Here is a 20,773-nt window from a genome sequence, read left to right as displayed (position 1 = left end):
ATTCCACATTATGGTCTAACTTAAATAATTATAATAATATTTTATTTTGAGTAAGGCTATGCTACTTCGCGAATTAAATGGGTTGTTTTAATTCGCGCTCATATCTCTAATTTCGAAGACCAAATAGCCGATCCAAACCGTTAGATGTTTAATCTATATTAAAATGTGCTTGGAGACAAAAATTTATATTTTTTGAAATTTTTTTACTATTTATTAAGATGGTTTGAAAATTGATGTATTTTGTACTATTTATTAAGATGCAGAATTTTAATAAAAACAGCGATTTTCAAACCATCTTAGTAAATAGTAAAAAAATTTCAAAAAATGTAAAATTTGGTCTCCAATCACATTTTAATATAGATTAAACATCTAACGGTTTGAATCGGCTATTTGGACTTCGAAATTAGAGATGTGAGCGCGAATTAAAACAGCCTGTTTAATTCGTGAAGTAGCGTAGCCTTACTCTTTTATTTGTATATAATTAGTATATTATTGTTAGTATATAATTATATAATTAATATTTTATATTGTTAATATATTAAATAATTATTATAATAATATTATATAATAAATATCCCTTTATTAATAATTATTATTAATAAATAATTATATAATTATTATGTTATATTGTTAATATATTAAATAATTATTATATAATGTTGTAATATATTATAGTTATTATTAATATATTAATATTGTGTAATTAGTATCTTATTAACAATATATAACTATATAATAAATATTTTATATTGTTAATATATTAAATAATTATTATAATAATATTACAATATATTATAGTTGTTATTAATATATTAATATAATATAATTAGTATCTTATTATTAATAATTATTATTAATTTATAATTAATATTGTTAATATAGTAAATCATTATTATAATAATATTATAATATATTATAGTTGTTATTGATATATTAATATAATATAATTAGTATCTTATTATTAATATATAATTATATAATTAATATTTTATATTGTTAATATATTAAATAATTATTTTAATAAGATTATATAATTAGTATCTTTTTATTAATAATTATTATTAATTTATAATTATATAATTAGTATTTTATTATTAATAATTATTATTAATATATAATTAATATTTTATATTATTAATATATTAAATTTAGTGACTATCGCTTTCACCGAACAATCACTCTACCAATCAAGACTTCCGTTAAGGCTTGACTCAATTGGTGCAAGGAGATCTCTGACTAGTCCAAAGATCTCAGACTTTACTTAATCAGTTCCATCATCTGGTCATATTAGGTGTCCACATGGTAAAGCACAACAATGCGACATTCGTCTGCGAATGTCGAGACTCTCATGTATACTATTGTTGATTCAATTAATGGTATCTCTGGCTGAGGTCTCCACCAATAATCTAGTATTTTTATTCTCCCTTGTCCCGATTCGATTAGCCTAATAGTGACTAACTTCCATGTGTGGCCATCACAGTGGCAGTCTAGACTAATAAACAAAATCAAGCAAGATCAAACATAAAGCTGAAAAGCAATCGAACAACAAAAAACTAAACAATGTTCAAATAAAATATACATCAAAGCATTTTTACTGCCCACTCTAAGAACTATGCTTAGCCGCTAAACAACATGTTTACAAGAGATGAGAGGAAGGATACAACCATACACGGAGTACTTTCCTACTTAGTCTCTACACACTCCTCTATACTAATCTATAAAATATAAAATACACAAATGATCTAAGATGAGTTCTCTTCAATCCATATGTTTTTATAGGAGTGATGGGGTGCCTGGAGATGAGCGGAGTCCAAGTGATCTGATCTTGATACAGCTGGAGCAGTTATTCATCAAATGGTGCCTTGGTTACAGTTTGTACAAGATCATACGGCCCATACTCATAGAGTGTCGCTGCTGGATTTGACTATCTAGATATTGGTCCGTATTAGGCTCTGGTCCGTATGGGGTCATACGGCCCGTAACAGAGCTCTAAAACCGATGTTGCGGTTTACCAATCGACCCGATTCTTGCTTCATATAATGTAAAATAGTCCAAAAATATGGTTCCTGCACTAAAACACAAACTTGAATAATAGTAATATGTTTCAATTAATAATTAAACATAGATGTGAGAAAATAAGATAATATAAACCCTACATAATTTACTAACAATTAAAATTAACTCGATCACGTGTCCAGATAATCTCTACGTGTTGACACAATATGGCGAACTTGATGATAATGTGATGGTGGCAGTCGTGAGATCGGTGGACTCGATAATTCTAAACCAGTGTTATGAAAAGATGGAACCTTGAGAAATGCCTTTGATTTATATTATGCCCAAAAGCCTTAGCTTCCTTTTCTTTTTAATTAAGCTGGCTTATCTGTAGCTCTCCCATTGGTAACACTTGTTCCTTTTTGTTGGCTCATGTTTCTTCTTCTGCTGCCTTATTTGCCAGGATGTATCGATGATATTACCTCTGTTGCGCTCTTCATGTGTTATGGAAACACCTAAACACGGCACGATACAACTATGTATAGAATATGGACATCTAGGATGCAAACGGATCGGATTTATCCATATGTATTTGGATCTATATTCAAAATTTTGTGGATTTAGATATTCGAATACGAATACAATTTCGTCTTCGGAAGCAATTACAAATACAGGTATTGATAATTATTTGTATTTGTATTTTTTTTTGTTTTACATGTATTCGTTTGTGCATATATATTCGAACACATATTGATTATTATTCAGATCATCATCCGTATTCGTGTTTTATAATCATACATAGTTGGAGGGGAATATTTTGTTTAATTTGTTGGTATTTATTGATTAAAGACACAGTTATGTTGGTGATTAAGTTTTGTTAACAATGTATGTGTTTTGAAACGATGTAACATGTTTAACGAATGTCTGAATTAGAAATATATTTTATGTTGTTTTGTTATTTTTTAATAAAAAATAGTTTATTGAATAATAACATAACGTATTAATTTTAACACTATTTAAATTAAATATCTAAATTGTATTCTTAATATTGTATTAATACCTGCTTAATATTCAATTCGCATCCGATCTATTTACATTCCTACTGATATCGAATCAAAATCAATTTGAACATCTGGTGCTTATTTAAAATTTAAGACTTTTATTTGAGATTTATGTCGTATTATAACGAACAACTCAGATCTCATTAATTCTAAGCAGTCATGATTCATGAATTGCACTGAATCTGAATTCATTAATTCCACGTGCAATCCGTTGAAGGAAATAGACCAAGTCGAAATAAACAGTATATAGTATCTGAATTGTTTGCGATGCGATTTTGAATCGTTCGTTATAAATCACACAAGCTTTACAAAAAATAGGATAAATTTCGCTGTAGGTCACTAAACTTTGTTATTTGTCACGAATTGGTCACTCAAGTTTGATTTGTTCTTTTTGAGTCACTAAACTTTGTTATTTGTCCCAATCAAGTCCCTCTATTTTTTCCATCCAAAATTTTAACGGAATATGCTAATTCCGTTAGTATTTTGGATGGAATATGCTCATTCCGTTAATATTTTGGATGAAATGAGTATATTCCGTTAATATTTTGGACGGAATAGGAATATTCCGTTAAAATTTTGGATGAAAAAAATAGAAGGACTTGATTGGGACAAATAACAAAGTTTAGTGACTCAAAAGGGACAAATCAAACTTGAGTGACCAATTCGTGACAAATAACAAAGTTTAGTGACCTACAGCGAAATTTACCCCAAAAAATACGACGTGCATTGATATAAAAAGTTGTTTTGCTCAAAATAAAACAAAATTATATTTACATTAGAGTGGCGCTATTTTACTTTGCAGAGTATAGATCAGCTACTATTTACATTAAATTATGTTTTAAAAATTTAAACAGTCGATCTGAATCACTCAATCCGATTTTCATATAAAAATATCATTGAAAACTGGAATTTATATTTTTTAGAATTTTTTTACTAATTTTTTAGATAGGTTAAAATTACTACTTTTTGATGGTCCAAATATTTTAAGTTACGTGATTTTCTATCGATTTTAAAAGGTAGTATAAAAATGATAAAAAATATAAAATTTGATCTACAACTACATGTATATTTTCACATGAAGATTGCATCAAACAGTTCAGATCAATTATTTTGAATTTTAAAAACAAAAAATATGAATTCATAGTATGAACTGATTCGTGTATATCTTAGTCTTACTCTTTATATTATGTCGACAAATGTGTTGTTATTCATTTTACGGTATACTGTGAATGTTTGTTAATATTTTTAATCAGTAGAGATTATATATTTAAGTTCTCATGAAAATTACTATTCTGAATATTAACTTGCACGTGTTAGAGAATATTTTTGCACTAAACTAAAAAATACAACACATAATAACGAAGATCAATGAGTTGGAATTAATTTACAACGCATTCCTAATGTATATATTAAAGTTTTAATCAACAGAGACTTTGTTCTAGTTTTAAAAATATTAAAAATTTACGGATACACTCTAAATATTTTGCGACATATTTCACTGCATATATAACATACGTTGTATCTTTTTTATTTTGCGCAAAATAATTTACAAGCAGAGAAATGTGTTTTATAGAGAGTATATTTGTAAATTTTAGGACATAAAATGATGTTTTTATCGATTAAAATAATATCAATCAACGTTCACAATGTACTGTAAATGATTTTCTAGTGCATGTCTTTTTTCTTCTTTCACAATACGATTTACAAGCACGTAAAAAATAATATTTAAAATATATCTATAAATTTTAACAAGAGTAGAGTTAAAACGCATTGTTGCTCTTGTGTCCATAGTGACAAATGAATAGTTCGGATTCGGTTCGGCGAGATCAAAAATTCGTGATTCGGATATAATTCGGGAATGATTCGGTACAAGTATATAACCAAGAAGCAAAAAAAAATCATCCAAATTTAAGTTGCTATACAAAATTTATGTAATTCCTAGCCACAGAAGATCTTGATATCCACTCAAATATTTCTGACAAAGCCACGTGAGGAGAGAAGCTTGATATCCACATGTTTTTTCCCGCATGATTCTGCCAGGCCACGTGAGAAGAAGTTTTTTGAGTAGCAGTTCAGACGAATTTTTACGGAAAAAACACGAATAATTCGTAAAATTCGCGTTTTATTCGGTTAAAGATTCAGTCAACGTTTAATACGGTGTTCGGTTCGGTAATATCAAAAAAATGAATTATTTGCAAATTAAACGCGAATAAAATGCGTACCTTGTCACTATGTTTGTGCCTCAATCATACTCTGTATTTTTTTTATCTCTATTGTCAAAGTTAAGACAATCAATCCAAATCGTTTAACATGATCTTTATATTAAAAGGTGTTTAGGGATCAAATTTTATATTTTTTGGAAATTTTTAATTATTTTATTAGATAGATATAAAATTGTTGCTTCTAGACCATTCAAAAACAGTGATTTTGTATATGTTTAGAAAAATAGTTAAAAAAAAATTCAGATTTTTAAAATTTTGGTCTCTAAGTACATTTTAATACAGATATCATGTTGAGCGGTTCATATCAATTGTAAAATGTGGAGTATGATTAGAGCATAAAACCAATAATACATATTAATCCTACTCTTTTAATCATGGCAGAACTTTTGAGTTAATATTTTTATTTATTAAAAATGTTAATAAATATTCAGAACATATGGTAATAAATTTCAACATATTTATCTTCTTCTTCTTATTATTTTTTTTACGCCAAAGATGAGTTTTCACTTTTATTTCTTATATATTCCGTGTTCAAAACTCGGCTGTAATTTATTTTCAAAAGTCCGCTGGACAGGTTCGGAAAAAGTTGCAGCATTGGCAGAGCCAAGCAGAGCCAAGGGGCCCAAGAACTTAGAGAGCGAATGCCACTTGCACAGAGAGCTGCATAGATAGTCTGTGACTCAGTTCGTAACTTGTTTGTTAAATATTCGTCAATAACTTATTCATGATTAGTTTGAGTTGGTCGGCTCATTAACTTAACGAACTCGAGTTATATGAAGTTATGCCATATCCAATCTCAATTGAACTCGAGTCACCTAATTCAATAAATCTAATTTCAAAACGCACATCGCAATCGGATTCAACCCATTTCCAAATCACTATAATAGTGCAATCCTGAAAACTCAATTACCTACCGTATGGTTTAGGTTAAATTTGTTTTTCTTTTAATCATGTATTGTTTAGTCCTTAAAAAATAAAATTACTTAAAATTTAAATATCTATTTAACTTAATGAGTTACGAGTCAACTTGAGTTGGTAAATAAATTAATGAGTAGGGTTAAAATGCACAATTGGTTTTGTGCTCTAACTATATTCCATGTCTCTATCTCCGTTTACAAAGTTCAAACAGTCGATCCGAACCGTTCATCTTGTTCTACATATTAAAATGTGTTTAGAGACCAAATTTTATATTTTTTGAAATTTGTTTACTATTTTTTTAGATATGTATAAAATCACTGTTTTTGGATGGTCCAGATGCAGTGATTTTGTACCTATATAAATAAATAGTAAAAAAATTCAAAATAATATAAAATTTGGTCTCTAAACACATTTTAATATGTAGAACAAGATGAACGGTTCAGATCGACTGTTTGAACTTTGTAAACGGAGATAAAAACATAAAGTATGGTTGGAGCACAAAATCAATGGTGCATTTTAACCCTTCTCTAAATTAATTACAAGTTAAATTTTCAACTCGGCTATGCCTTTCTAATTCGAATTGATTCGCTCGTCATTTATTAATTTAATGAATTAAGTACGAACAGACTCCGACTTGTTCAAACTCCATTCATTAGCATGTAGCTGTCCTGCTTGCACATTAGGAAAGATGCCATCCCTGCAGACTGCAGACTGCAGTGCATATCATATAAGATATCTCAACTTTGAGTAAAGCTAGCGTGTGACATGCTCACCAAGAAAGTTTGGTGAGCATAACTCCAAAAGTATATCGGATCGATGTCAAATGTCAAATCCAAACCGTTGAAATCCATGTACTTCATGAGTGATGAATATACATGCAAAATTTTGAAAGTTTCGAGTTTATTTGCTACACGGTCAAGTGGTCAAAGAAATAATAAAAATTGAATATATAAAATAACTTATAATAAAATGTTCATTTCTTTGACCACTTGACCGTGTAGCAAATAAACTCGAAACTTTCAAAATTTTGCATATATATGCATCACTCATGAAGTACATGGATTTCAACGGTTTGGATTTGACATTTGACGTCGATCCGATATACTTTTGGAGTTATGCTCACCAAACTTTCTTGGTGAGCATGTCACACGCTAGCTTTACTCCTCAACTTTTCCTTGAATGACATGTATGGTCCCTATTCGGTCCCAACATCATTTGTGCGTTGAGATCTATGCAAAACGTATTTGAATGGTTCAGTTTTTTTTTTTAAAAAAAAAAAACACTCAGAAGTTTGAGATTATCTCAGAGGATGCAAATTTCCATTTCTTAGTAGGGGTAATTAGTGAGCGAGTTCGAGTGAGTTGGGGTATGCTCATATTCGGTTTATTAAATGCTTGAGTTGATTTGTACACATTAAGCGACTCATTAAGGGCCTGTTCGTTTGTCACGGGATTACACGGGATGGGATTTGATGGGGACGGGAATCCACTTTTAAAAAAGTGGGAACCCATGGTTATGAGTATGTAAGGGATTGATTATGGGAATGTGCTCAAATGGGTGTTCGGTTGTACCGTGAAATTAGTTGTGAAAATTCTTATTTTCTTTCTAAAATGATTAATATTATACAATTATTTTTATTTATAAAATTATTAATAATATAATTAAATAAAATAAGAAAATGGATACAAATATATTAAAAAATATTTATAAAAATAAAAACTAACATATTAAAGATTTTAAAGTAATATATATTAAAATTTTTTACGTACTACGGACAAGACACGAAGTATTTAAATTTTAAATTATTAGCTAAATCAAATTTAATATTAATAATTATGATAAAATATCTTAATTATGCTAATAAGTAACTAATTTTATTGCTTGTGATAAGCTGTGCCACTTGGGAAGAAAAAAATGAGCTTTGATTGAATTTGTTTTTTCCCATGAGAATAGTGTCATTAGAAGAGAAAAAATAAATCTCTTGGAATTGAATTGGGAACTCACAAAGGAAAATACCACACTGCCGAACGCATATGGGGACAAAAACTCATATTTTGTTTTTTCCTATCAAAACCCAAGCAACCGAACGGGGCCTAAGAAATCAAGTTTGTAGGCAATTTAAATTTCGTTTCGAGTTTTTTTTGTTTCAGATACATCATTAAAAAATTAATTAACATTGATAGAATTTAGCAAATTGTCATAATCTAACATGCTTAAACAATACATAATTTAACAAAAAAAGTTCATAAGTAAATTTAACAAAATCAGACAACTATCTTCTTATCAATTCTCACGACCCTACATGTTATAGGCTCACAACTATCTCCTTCTCACATACCTACAAAGTTGGATTTGATCCGATTGGGATTGGATATGACATGATTTAATGTAATTAAGTTCTTAACGAGTGAGTTACAATATACTCATGCTCTGTTTATATTAAATTAACAAACAAGTTAATAAGTAACGAATTATTATTAAGTTGATAATGAATAAATTGTTAGTGAGCTTTTAAACGAGTCACAAGGTATGAGTTATTTAGGGTGTGCTCCAGAAGAGGGTACACGGAGGGAAGAAAAGAAGAAATCATTGTGCGGAGGAGAAATGTCGCCAGCTCGTTCTATCAGTTGCCACTTCTCCAGAAAAGAAGAATCAGAGAGGAAACAGAGATGAGCGATTATTGTGCAGAGGGAAGACGAGGTAAGAATCATGTTGATTTTTGACAAAATCTTTCACTTTCAAATTGAAATGTAAAATTATTGTATAGAGGAGTAGCTCACTCCTGTCTTCCTCCCCTTCCCTTCCATCATTGGTGTTTTAGGCTGTGCTCCGATAGAGATGAAATATCCTTCATTAAAGGAAAGGGAAAGGAGCAGAGGGGAAAGACCAGCAGACCGATCTTGATCGAATCGTTCCCTTGTTCTAGAAGAGGAGAATTGGAGGAGAAGTGGAGGGGAGCGAAGGGGAAAAAGAATGAGTTTGTTGTATAAAAGTTGTGGTCACCTCCAAATGAGAGTGTAAATCGGAGTGTAGTGAGAATGAAATTAGTATTGATCCCTTTCTTTCCTTTCTTTCCCCTTCCTCTAGGCCATTGTTTATGGAGCACAGTCTTACTCGTCCCTATCCCCGACATAGTGACAGATGAATTATTCGGGTTCGATTCAGTGAGATCAAAAATTCGTGATTCGGGAATAATTCGGGTATAATTCGGGAATGATTCGGAATTATTCGGAATTATTCGGATCAAAAATCTCAGTTTTGCAACGGAGCAAAAAAAAAAAAAATATAATAATTGTTCTTGGAAAAATTCAGAAAAAAATCGTGAATAATTCGTGAAAAATTCGGGAATTATTCAAGTTTAATTCGATCAAAGTTTGATCAACTGAATAATTCGGTGTTCAGTTTGACATCTCCAAAAAAAAAAATAAACGGGTATAATTCGGGTATCTTGTGTCACTGTGATCCCCGAGCCACCCGTAACCCGTTGCATAATATGCCGCGCAATAGCTGACATAGAGATATATCAGAATAAATTCGCAGTGACTCGAGAATCAAGACACAATAAACCAAAAGTGCTGACACGAGTCCCGCCTGCTCCTTTGTCTCGCTCACTGTCTCACTGACACTCTTCGTCTCTTCCCATGTCTCGGCTAACACGAGTCCTCACCTCCCGCCGGCGCTTCTCCGCCACCACTTCCCCGGAGAAGGATTTAGTGGCGACGAAGAAATGGGACGCGGTAGTGATTGGCGGCGGCCACAACGGCCTGACGGCGGCGGCATACCTGGCGAGGTCCGGCCTCTCGGTGGCTGTGCTGGAGCGCCGCCATCTTGTCGGAGGCGCTGCAGTGACGGAGGAGATCGTGCCTGGCTTCAAGTTCTCACGCTGTAGCTACCTCCAGAGCCTTCTCCGACCTTCTGTTATAAGGTTCACTGGTCACATCTTTCTCCCGCTTTATCCCTCACTCGTACTGTACAACTGAATTGCCTCTGTGACTAGTACATTGTCTGGGGACGTTTTCTGTGCATTGTTTATACCAGATTTCGTGTACCATAACTTCCATCACAGGAAGGAAGAGAGATAAGACGACAGGCTATGCATTGGTACTGGTCTGATAATGTTTCGGCCTGTTTGCTTACTTTTCGTTTTTCCATGTTTTGTTATCCATCCATCCTCATTTTTCCATGTTTTGTTGGGTGTTGAGTAGCATAACAGGGTATCACACAACTGACAGTTTTTTTTTTGCGTGTTACAATGCCCGTAGGCTAGACCAGTACCATTACATCAGACATTCAAACTTTCTATTACAGAAACTAATACCAGAATCCACCTACATGAGTCTAAGCTAGCTCCAAACCTCTAGATTTTAAAGGTTGGATAAGTAAACCCAATACTGCCCATTCCTTCTTCACGGCTTTTCCTTGCCAGAAGATCAGCAATGGTATTCAGTTCTCTAGTGATATAGGAGCAGGTGTAGCTTCTACTTCCCTTCAGAATTTCCCATACTTGCATCGCTTCCTTAAAAGCCATCCATTCAATTTCAGTTGGAGGTTGAAACTGAGACACCGCATTTACCAGAACCTCACAGTCAGATAGGAATGAACATGCTGTGATACCTTGCGCCTTAGCAAATTCACACCCTTGGAGAAGGGCAATTGCCTCAGCATGAAGGGGGGAACCTGTCACTCCATGTCCATGTGAACCATACACCTGTAACTCACCATTGAGTTCTAAAACAAAACCGGTACCTCCTGTCCAATTTTCCTTCCAGGATCATCCGTAAAACACGTGTGTGACAGTGATTGAGACTCAGAAGTCAGAAGGCGTTTGCATCCCAGCTGTCCATCTTTTTCGTTTCTTTGCCACTCCGGTACCAGCATACAACGTTTCTCTGTCAATCTGCATCTTTTATTTTTGGAATTTCCCAAAGGAAGGCTCTAATCCACTATAGGCCCGATCATTGTGACACCTCCAAATTGCCCAGATTGAATTAAGAAATTGCGGCCACCTCTCAATCATTTCATCAGTATTAAACAATAGAAAAACCTGCTGTACCGAATTGGGTAGCCTATTGGATATAATTGGCAAGGACCCATTATGCCAACAACACCTAGAGAAAGTGCATTGCCACAGCATGTGAGACAGGTCCTCTTCCGCTTGCTCACAAGTTGCACAAATAGGGTCCACCTTCCCAGTTCTAGATTGAATTACCTTGGCTAATGGAAGGGCTTCATGCATAAGTTTCCAAGCAAATAGCCTGATTCTTGGAACTAACTCGCCTTTGTCCCAGATCAGCTTCCACACCTCTCCGCTATGCTGTTGCAGAGGGGTCCCTTCTTGTGCTAGTGCTTCATATGCCTTACTGAAAAGACCCCATTTCCTGCAAGGGTGAAAACTAGAGAATCCTCACCTGCCTCTTGATTTGGCGGTCTTACAGAAGACATTGTCTGAGTCATACCAAAATTACTCAACAATTTCTCCACATCCCAGCCACCTGTGTTTACATCCACCAACTCACTCAATTTCCATCTGTAATGCGATTTGTGCAGTGGTCTCAGGTTATAGGCTGAAACATTTGGTACCTCGTGAATCTTGAGTGTTAAACACCTAATAGGTTATGTTTATGAAAATTATCATGCTGCAACCAAAAGTATTCTGATTATTTTATCCTGTCATTACTCTCAAAGGGATCTAGAGTTGGAGAGACATGGCTTGAAGCTTTATCGGCGGGAGCCATCATCCTTTACACCATGCCTTGATGGCAAATCACTTCTACTGGGCCCCGACAAGGACCTGAACCAATCAGAAATTGCCAAGTTCTCCAAAAAAGATGCAATAGCATACCCAAGGTCGTGGAAGTATTTCGATTGTACTTTACTTTATCTCTTATGTATAAAAATGAGATTGCAATCTCTCCACTGAACTCAAGTGCTTTGTAGTTGGAGTTGATCAATTGAACTTGTTCAGTGGAGCTCCCCATAGTACATAAATACTCAAATACTTATTTTTTATATAAAATCTTTGCTAATGTTATTCAACATTTAACTTTGTGCGCAAAAAAAGTAACGTTTCTTATGTTTTCACTATTCAGAGTAGTGTTAAATGTTATTTGCAAATAATCTAAAAGGTTAAGTTGCAGATATGAGAAATATTGGCTGTTAAGAGAAAACATGTTATATATTATCTGATACATTCAGTATAGGTATGAAATGCAGTTGGAAAAATTCTGCAAGTTCATGGATTTCATTATTGATTCACCACCACCGGAGCTGGTTCACGATTTACCATCTCTAGCTGATAAAATGAAGGATAAGTTTCACAAATCTGCATTTTGGAGCCGCTGCCTCCAACATGTTGTCACACTAGGACAAAAGGACATGGTGTAAGTTGATGTATTTGATTAGACCTTAGCTGGCAACTCAATTTTAAGAAATTTAAATTGCTTCATTTGACCTTACCTGATGAAAATTGTTTAGCCCTTACCTGATGAAAATTTTAAATAGACACGAAGACAACTAAATAGAAGGCAAATAAACAAAAGACAAACGTTGGGAAAATATTCAACTTAATTAGTACCATTTCGACCGGTATTGACATAACCATAGTTATACTATTGTCCTCTCTTTATGAACAAAACTTCTTTGTTCTTCCTCATTTGATTCTCTATTAACATAATACCGTAATGGGACAATTTTTTTTTCCTTTTCCAGAGATTTTATGGATCTGCTACTTTCACCGGCATCAAAGGTCCTAAACAATTGGTTCGAGGTTATTCCCAATTTCCTGTCCTTTTAATTATGCTTCTCTTTTGGTGCTTTTGCATTTTCTTTCCTAAATTGGAATTTTCAATCTTTTTACTTAGTTGCTTCTCAATTAATCAAAAGAGGCTTGAGAAAAGCATTGAAGTAATCTGGGTCTACACTATTTACCTGTTTGTCTTGTGTTTTTGGTAGGGGTGTAAGCAGTCGGATACGGATATTGGTAATCGGATAGTGGTCAAACTGTATCCTTATCCGTTATAATTTTCCGGATACGGATGCGAATACGGATAGTCTCGGATTCGGATACGGATCGGATATTAAATGGATACGGATACGGATTGGATATCAGACAAATACAAATATAGATATAAATATAATTCGGATAATTAAAAATAAAATACTAATATATATTCTAGTAAAGAATAACATCTAAATATATTTTTTTCATTCATAAATTAGATCTAATATCTTTTATAATAAGTTTGTTGGTTACAAAACATATATCATATTATCAAAACATTAGTCACTAATCATGTCACAGTGTTATATTGTTCATCAGAATATATATGTATATGTAGTTTAATAAATCATTGGTATGTATATGCAATTTAATAAATCAATTTAAGAACATGAGTACATTTGTTGTGGTTTAGGGGTGTAAACGGTCGGATACGGATAGTTAAAAATCTTACCATATCCTTATCTGTTATAATTTTTTGAATACGGGTACAGATAGTCTCGGATACGGATACGTATCAGATAATTTAAATAATTTTCCGGATTCGGATCCGGACGAAATCGGATAATATCCGATCCGTTTACACCCCTAGTTTTTGGGCAGTGTGTACTGGTATTGTTCTTGAAAGAATCAGCATGTTTTACCTTTCCACTGGTTTTGTTGTAATTGCGTGGAATAGATACAAGAACAAAAAGTATATTCAAATTTTGACTGGACTCTTTCTGTTCCTCTGAAGTATTACTATTTCTAAATATCCTTGCATTATTGAAACTGTCTACTTCATATCCAAACATATATCTATCAAAATGAGAGATATATCTATCAAAATGAGAGTCTGCATTATTGAAATTTTGTACCATTGCTGACTACTTTGCAGGGAGAGGTCTTGAAGGCTACACTTGCAACTGATTCTGTCATCGGCACTATGGTAACAAGTCCTCAACCCTTTCTTTTACGCATGATTTTTGTAGAATTAGGAGAAAATTTGAAAGGTACCCATTATTTATATCTATATCCCTTTGAAAGTACTTTAGTATCATTAACTTATGTTATTTTCCTATTGAACTGGAAAGGAACTTAATTAGATTTGGAGACAAATTGTCCCCTATAGGGATGCTCTTTAATGTCAGACAAGTACAATTGCTGGGTCATATTGTAAAATCAAGCGATATGTTACCTTTTAATGTGAAAAAATTGCCACTTCATGTCTCTCTAGTCCTTATGATTGTAAATGAAGTCCTAGCAACAAGCACTTCATGTAAAAATCATGAAAACAGCTGATGCGAGTTTCATACTACTATCTTCTGTATGTAAAACCTGTACAGGGAACACCACATGCACCTGGCTCAGGATATGTCTTATTACACCATGTGATGGGAGAAACTAAAGGAGAACGAGGCATTTGGTCGTAAGATTTTTCTTTCTTCAATTGAGCTGGGCCCTGATTGGCGAGGTTCAACATGTCACCAGAATATACCACTGAGTAGATTACCACTTATTTTAGAACCTGCGAAAAACATAAAGACATTTTATCACCAAGAGGAGTTACTTAGCAGCCTAAACCAATATCTGTGACATTCTTTTGGTAATTACCAATACTGAAACCAAAAGTGGTATCATTATGAAGAATATGACTCTAATACGAAGATGATATTTTAAGAGAACAAACATTAATATTTACAGCTATGTCGAAGGCGGAATGGGTGCAGTTTCCTCAGCTATAAGTAAAGCTGCTCTTGAAGCCGGGGTCCACATTATGACCAATGCAGAGGTACTTTATTTCGACCCTTATTGCAATAAATCACTTGTTTGTATTCGCAGAAAGTGTCCTTGACTTCTTTCCACATTGCTTATAGCAAGAAGCACTCGTTTTTTATTATTCTCGGGCAGAAGTTTGTCTTTTCCTTTGGCTTCTGACAAAATTACTATAAAGTTTGTTTTTTCTCCTCATTATACAATGTTTGCATTTAGCAAAAAGTGTTCAATAAATGAGAGAAGACTCCAAAAATGTAAAAAGGGTAAAACAATTTAGAGGAGAAAAAAAGTTTCTATCTTGGCGTCGGCAACTGAGGCCTAAAGGTTGAAAATGTGTGGGTTGACTGGGGTCTATTGTTATGCACAAATGACCAATTTTTACTTTTTTTCTAAATCCTAGTTAGTTCTCATCTCAGCTGCGCTAGTGCAATACTTGTTTTATTTTTTGCAAACAATTAAACAACGGGTGTTTTCTCTCTTTTAGCATTTTTATTATTGCTGTTTGCTTATTGTGTTCATTCACTTTAGCATGTTTGCAGAAATCTAATAGGGCCATTGTATCAGTTTCCTTCATTATGGAATAGCCACTATTATTCCAACAAGTCATTTTAACACCTGGCTTGAGCATTAATTCCTGCCTGAACTACCAATTAAGCAGAAATAGGCTAAGAACAAACCCATAAAAGAATGAAAAATATATTTGTATATGTGAGTGTGTCAAAAAGAATATTATATTGAGATGTATTCACTCACCTTTAGAATAGGTTTGATACTGTATTCCTCTTTTGTACTATGACTCGTAAAATTTTTATGTCCAATCTTCTATGTACTAGCTTATCTCAAGTATTTTCATGTTATTTTACTTCAATTGTTTCAGTGTTATTTGTATAGGTGAAACATCTCCTTGTAGATGTCAACACCAAAGAAGCAATAGGGGTGAGCAGTTCTTTATATTTACACTGCAAGATTTTAATTTTGGTTTGCACACGGCTTTACCTCGGTACCATACTATCACCATTAATTTGGTTCATTTAGGTCAAGTAAGCCTCTGTTCACTCCAATTTCCCTCATTCAATTGCATAATTAATCAAAAGAAGCAAACACGATAAGTAGGACGAAAATTTGACTTGGAATAGAGTCGGTGAAACTTGTACCGGTACTTCACTAAAACTGAACAGAGCATATGACTTTCTATTGTATAATGTATAGTTTGTGGCTTTTGAAATTTATCTTTGCAGGTAGTGTTGGCTGATGGATCTGAGGTGCATTCTTCTGTTGTCCTTTCAAATGCCACTGCTCATAAAACTTTTGTGGTAACTCATTTATAGACCCCATCTAAGAATACACATTCTTATAGGCAAAGAAAAAGGAAAAGTAATTACTGTGTCGTATTTTATGGTTTGTTTTGTTGCAGGAACTAGTGCCTCACAACTTTCTTTCTGATGATTTTCTCTTATCTATTAGAAACTTGGATTATAGCTCCGTAAGATTCTTTATTACCAAATCAATGATCTTGTCATTTTTCAACATATATAATTTTTTTACTCCAGAATATATTTGTCCGCCAAACTTATGGAATATGTCCATCACTCATAAGTCTTAAGACAATTTGGCGGTGCTGAAATATTGACAAATTGACCCCAATTCGCATTCAAGAACTCAGACATATAATACTGATCTTTATCTCTCACGTACTCAGGTCTACTGTCAATTTAATAAAACTTGAAAGTAGAGTCTAACAATAAGAAACATTCATTTCCTCATTTGGTTATAAAATTGCATAGGTGAGGGGAATTGGCGTTTAAATTTTTGTAACCTTCTCATTCCATATATCTTTAAAAGTGGGCTAATATTTCTATATTATATTATTGACGGCTTCCATTTGTGGAAATTTATGATCTTCATTTTTTCTGTATTGTTCTTGTGCAGGCTACAACAAAAATTAACTTGGCAGTTGATAGACTACCAAATTTTAAGTGTTGCAAAAGTAGCTCTGCTGAGGGAGGCCCTGAGCATGTTGGAACCATACATATAGGATCTGAGAGGTATAGTTCAAAACCAAATAATTATATTCAAATGCAAAAGTTATAGTTAAATACCCATATCAGTTGTCAAAATATCATGTCCATATACGCCATGTACATATTCACCTGTGGAAAAAGTAAAAGAAACATAATGCACATGTGTGGAAAATAATATTTGCAATTGTATATCACTATAAAACATGAAAACTGTTCTATGCGTCCATCATTTGCACAATTTATGTAAAAGGCCCCTCAATATCCTCCTTTGCTATTAGATTTACATATATGAGGTAGAGGAGAGAGTTATTGGGTGCTTCAAATAATTAAGCGAATTTGGGCATATGTGATAATTTCATGTTGTTAAAGGAGTACAGAGATACTTCCCATTCTTAGGGGGAGTATATTGGACTTTGTCATTTTATTTTTGGTAAAAGTCCTACCAAAACATAAGGTATATCTCTGACCCACAGTCAAGGTAAGTTAATGAATCAACTTGAATTTTTCTTTTTGAGTTGATAAAGTATATTGAACGTGGAGTGGTTTACATTTTTCCTATTGACACTTCTCTTCTAATTAATTTTGAATTTTGAAGCATGGAGGAGATTGACGTAGCATACAAGGATGCTGTACGAGGCATACCTTCTAGAAGGCCACTTATTGAGATGACGATTCCTTCCATCCTAGATAAAACAATCTCCCCTCCTGGTATAAAATTTTATCCAGCTTATACTTATAAAAGGAACCAATGAATAGTGATCATAGCTTTAGCTTGTGAGGTCATTACAGTAGGTACATATTTTAATTTAAGATCTATTGGTCAGGAAACCAAACTGATTTTATTGATACATCAGGTCAACATGTTATCAACCTATTTGTTCAGTACACTCCATACAAACTATGCGACGGTAGTTGGCATGATCCTGTTGTCAGAGTTAGTCTCTCTCCCTCCCTCCTTCCCTCCCTTTTTCTTAAAAAAAAAAAAAAATCCTTGGCAGCAGCTGCCAAGTTGTTTTGTATTAGACAGAGAAATAGTTTGCATCAAACATTGTACAGCACAACACAACACATATTTCAGAAACGTAAACAAGTATGTTAGAGGTTGAAAACTGAGAGCTACTTAGCAAAACCTTAGGTACTGTTAATTAGTGTCCTGCACCACCCTGCATAATAACACCTGTGTTGTGGTCTCCTAATCCTCTCTGTTTTTTTTTTTTTGAAAACTTGACAGTGGCTGTCAAGTGTTGTATTGAATAGAATAAAGTTACATTACGAACCGCAAACTACTAGAGGAGTCCTCTTTTCATCTAAGCACCTGTACTCCTATTACATCTATTATGTCACTATGAAAATAGCTACATCAGTAAACAAGATACTGGTAATTACATCACTATAATGATCTTCACAGGGCTATGCATGCTACTGTGAGGCTTCTCATGCCCTTTCTTACTAAACTACACAGAACTTCTCCCCAAGTTGCCATTCCTCATCAATCCTCTTTGCTAGCAGTTTTGCTGGCAGACTGCTTCTCTAAAAAATCATAGAGTTTCGTTGTCTCCAGATATACCAGTACGTACAAACAAACAGTGATAGCCATTTAGAATTTGAAAAATTCTGCTGCAACCTTGATTTCTCTCTAGAGCGCTCCCAGATCCTTTCAATTGATGTGTCCGGTACCATGCTGCAATGTTGAGTACCTCTCTGGCTACTCAAACCATACCTCCACCGCAAAAGGGCATAAAAAGATTAAGTGTAAGACCGACTCACAAGGGCAGTTTGAGCACATTGGACAGGGCATCTCACAATGGATTCCTCTAGCACGCAACATATCATGTGTAGGTATCTTCCCCTTCAGTAGCATTATCGAAAAAACCTTGACTGATGGTGGCACTGTTGCCTTCCAGATTCCTTTGAACCTCCATCCTACTTTCCCCCCTCCAATCATAACCCTGTAAATGGACCTCGCGGAGTACTGACCTGAAGCCTCCATCTCTAGTAAGTGGTATCCTTCATATCTAAAAAAACTATGTCAGTGCTATCCACAGTTGTGGGGGCTATGATGTGGTGGATTGGATAGGCATCTCGGAGTGGTCTTTCTCTCTCTCTGACCCTCCCTCTCCCTCCATCTCTATCTTGGTAGTGTTGAACCCTTTTAATATTAATTGTAGGCATTGAAACTTTCCGTCAGTCCTCAGCTTCATCTGATTTTTTTTTTTTTCATTTAATTTCAGGAAACATTTGCAAATCAATGCTTCTCTCTGATTGATGAATATGCACCAGGATTTAGTTCTTCGATAGTTGGCTATGACATGCTTACTCCTCTTGATCTGGAAAAGGAATTTGGACTAACTGGTAGATTCATGCTTTTAAATTAGAAAACATACAATTAAAAACTGTACCTGCAAAGGACTACCATTAATATTTTTGTATTTTCGGCAAACTCCTAATATTTTGGGTTTTATGCATTGGATACCAAGTGATATAACTGATATTAATATATTTAATAAATGAACCGTCTCTGAGGGGCAATAGTAACTCAACCAGATTATGAATTTCAATCAAACAACTTCATTAAAGTTCGGTATCCAATATGCAAATCCTCTTCTTTCATTATATTTTGGTTTGGTCTAGGCAAAGGGCTCATAAGAGATTTAAGGCCAGATAATTTAGGGGAGTATGGTTTTTTGCAAGTATTATGTGCTTAGTCTAATATGCTGTTGATCGTTGGTAAACATTTCTAGAGAAAAAAAAAGTTTCTGGTTTAAAGTATGAAGAGGACGCTGTTTGAAAAATATGATTTAATGAGGATGGTGACTTGTAACCGAAAGACAAAAATAACAATCTTTTGATTTTTAGTGCTCATAACTTTTATTTATATGTCAATTTTTTAACTAACAACTCTTATTTGGCTATTATATAAAACAGGAGGTAATATCTTTCATGGTGCAATGGGGTTGGATTCTCTTTTTCTAATGCGGCCCACCAAAGGATGGTAAGTCCTGGATGCTAGTTCAATTTGCTATTTTATGGAGAATATTACACAATCTGTTTCCTTGGGTAATTTTTGATCATTCTCCGAAGTTAACTATGTCTTCATCTCCTGAAGTTTTTCATTTCGTACCAATATGGTTTCTGGAAGTGAATGTTATGTTTGAGACATTGTTTTTCATTACTTGATGCCAGCAGTTATAATGGTATTGTTCTTAATTCCTTTTTCTCTAGCTTTAATTACCATAACGAGAAATGTTAAATTGTAACGATGAAGATTTTGAGTTGCTTGAAACTTTCAAGGGCCTTCAAAAAAAAAAAAACAGCAGCATCCTTGAATTTTGAAGTCCAATCTAGAACTGGCTATTTAGATGATTCCTTTTTAAATTTACAGGTCTGGTTATAGAACACCTTTGAAGGGGTTGTATCTCTGTGGCAGTGGGGCCCACCCTGGAGGAGGTGTGATGGGTGCACCTGGCCGCAATGCAGCCTCTGTTGTTATTCAAGATCTGAAAAGGTCATAATCTATTTGAGCTGTCATCAATAATAGGAATGAGCTGAAAATTTGTTTATGGGAATCCTAATGAAAGCTTCTTTTTCGTGGGCTTATTGATTACTATTTTAATAATAAAAATGATAAAGTTAGACTGTTCTGTCGTGAAAAAATATTTTCAGTTATCTTCTATCTGGTTATTTCTTGGTTGGTTTTCTCGTGAACTATAAACCCGTCAATGACAGCCAACTTTTTGCAAAGTTGGCCTGGGATGGGATCCATATCCTATCCAGCACAGCACCAGATGCTGCACACTGTGAACC

The 20,773-nt window shown here is 33.8% G+C and overlaps 1 protein-coding gene across 4 annotated transcripts; it reads left to right on the top strand.

The window, feature by feature from the left end:
- The first annotated feature begins 9,747 nt into the window (after positions 1-9,747).
- Positions 9,748-20,640, top strand: LOC144572851 (FAD/NAD(P)-binding oxidoreductase family protein). 4 transcript variants are annotated; one of them, XM_078322529.1, is made up of 16 exons: positions 9,750-10,121; positions 11,882-12,043; positions 12,397-12,576; positions 12,905-12,962; positions 14,071-14,121; positions 14,519-14,601; positions 14,877-14,964; positions 15,840-15,884; positions 16,187-16,261; positions 16,363-16,431; positions 16,878-16,993; positions 17,565-17,677; positions 17,794-17,903; positions 19,201-19,321; positions 19,895-19,961; positions 20,352-20,640. In XM_078322529.1, exons 1-16 carry the CDS (start codon positions 9,838-9,840, stop codon positions 20,479-20,481), a joined length of 1,752 nt encoding a protein of 583 aa, XP_078178655.1. In that variant the 5' UTR covers positions 9,750-9,837; the 3' UTR covers positions 20,482-20,640. The 4 variants fall into 4 exon arrangements, 2 of the variants coding, with proteins under 2 accessions (XP_078178655.1, XP_078178656.1); XM_078322530.1 differs by having other exon boundaries at positions 9,751-10,121; positions 17,824-17,903; XR_013517816.1 differs by lacking the exons at positions 19,895-19,961; positions 20,352-20,640 and adding an exon at positions 18,378-18,804 and having other exon boundaries at positions 9,748-10,121.
- Positions 20,641-20,773: the final 133 nt, after the last annotated feature.

Source organism: Carex rostrata, chromosome 20 (assembly GCF_964058835.1).
Source record: "Carex rostrata chromosome 20, lpCarRost1.2, whole genome shotgun sequence".
Lineage (NCBI taxonomy): Eukaryota > Viridiplantae > Streptophyta > Magnoliopsida > Poales > Cyperaceae > Carex > Carex rostrata.
The sequence above is the reverse complement of the archived record's forward strand: the minus strand, read 5'-3'. Positions and strand labels throughout refer to the sequence as shown.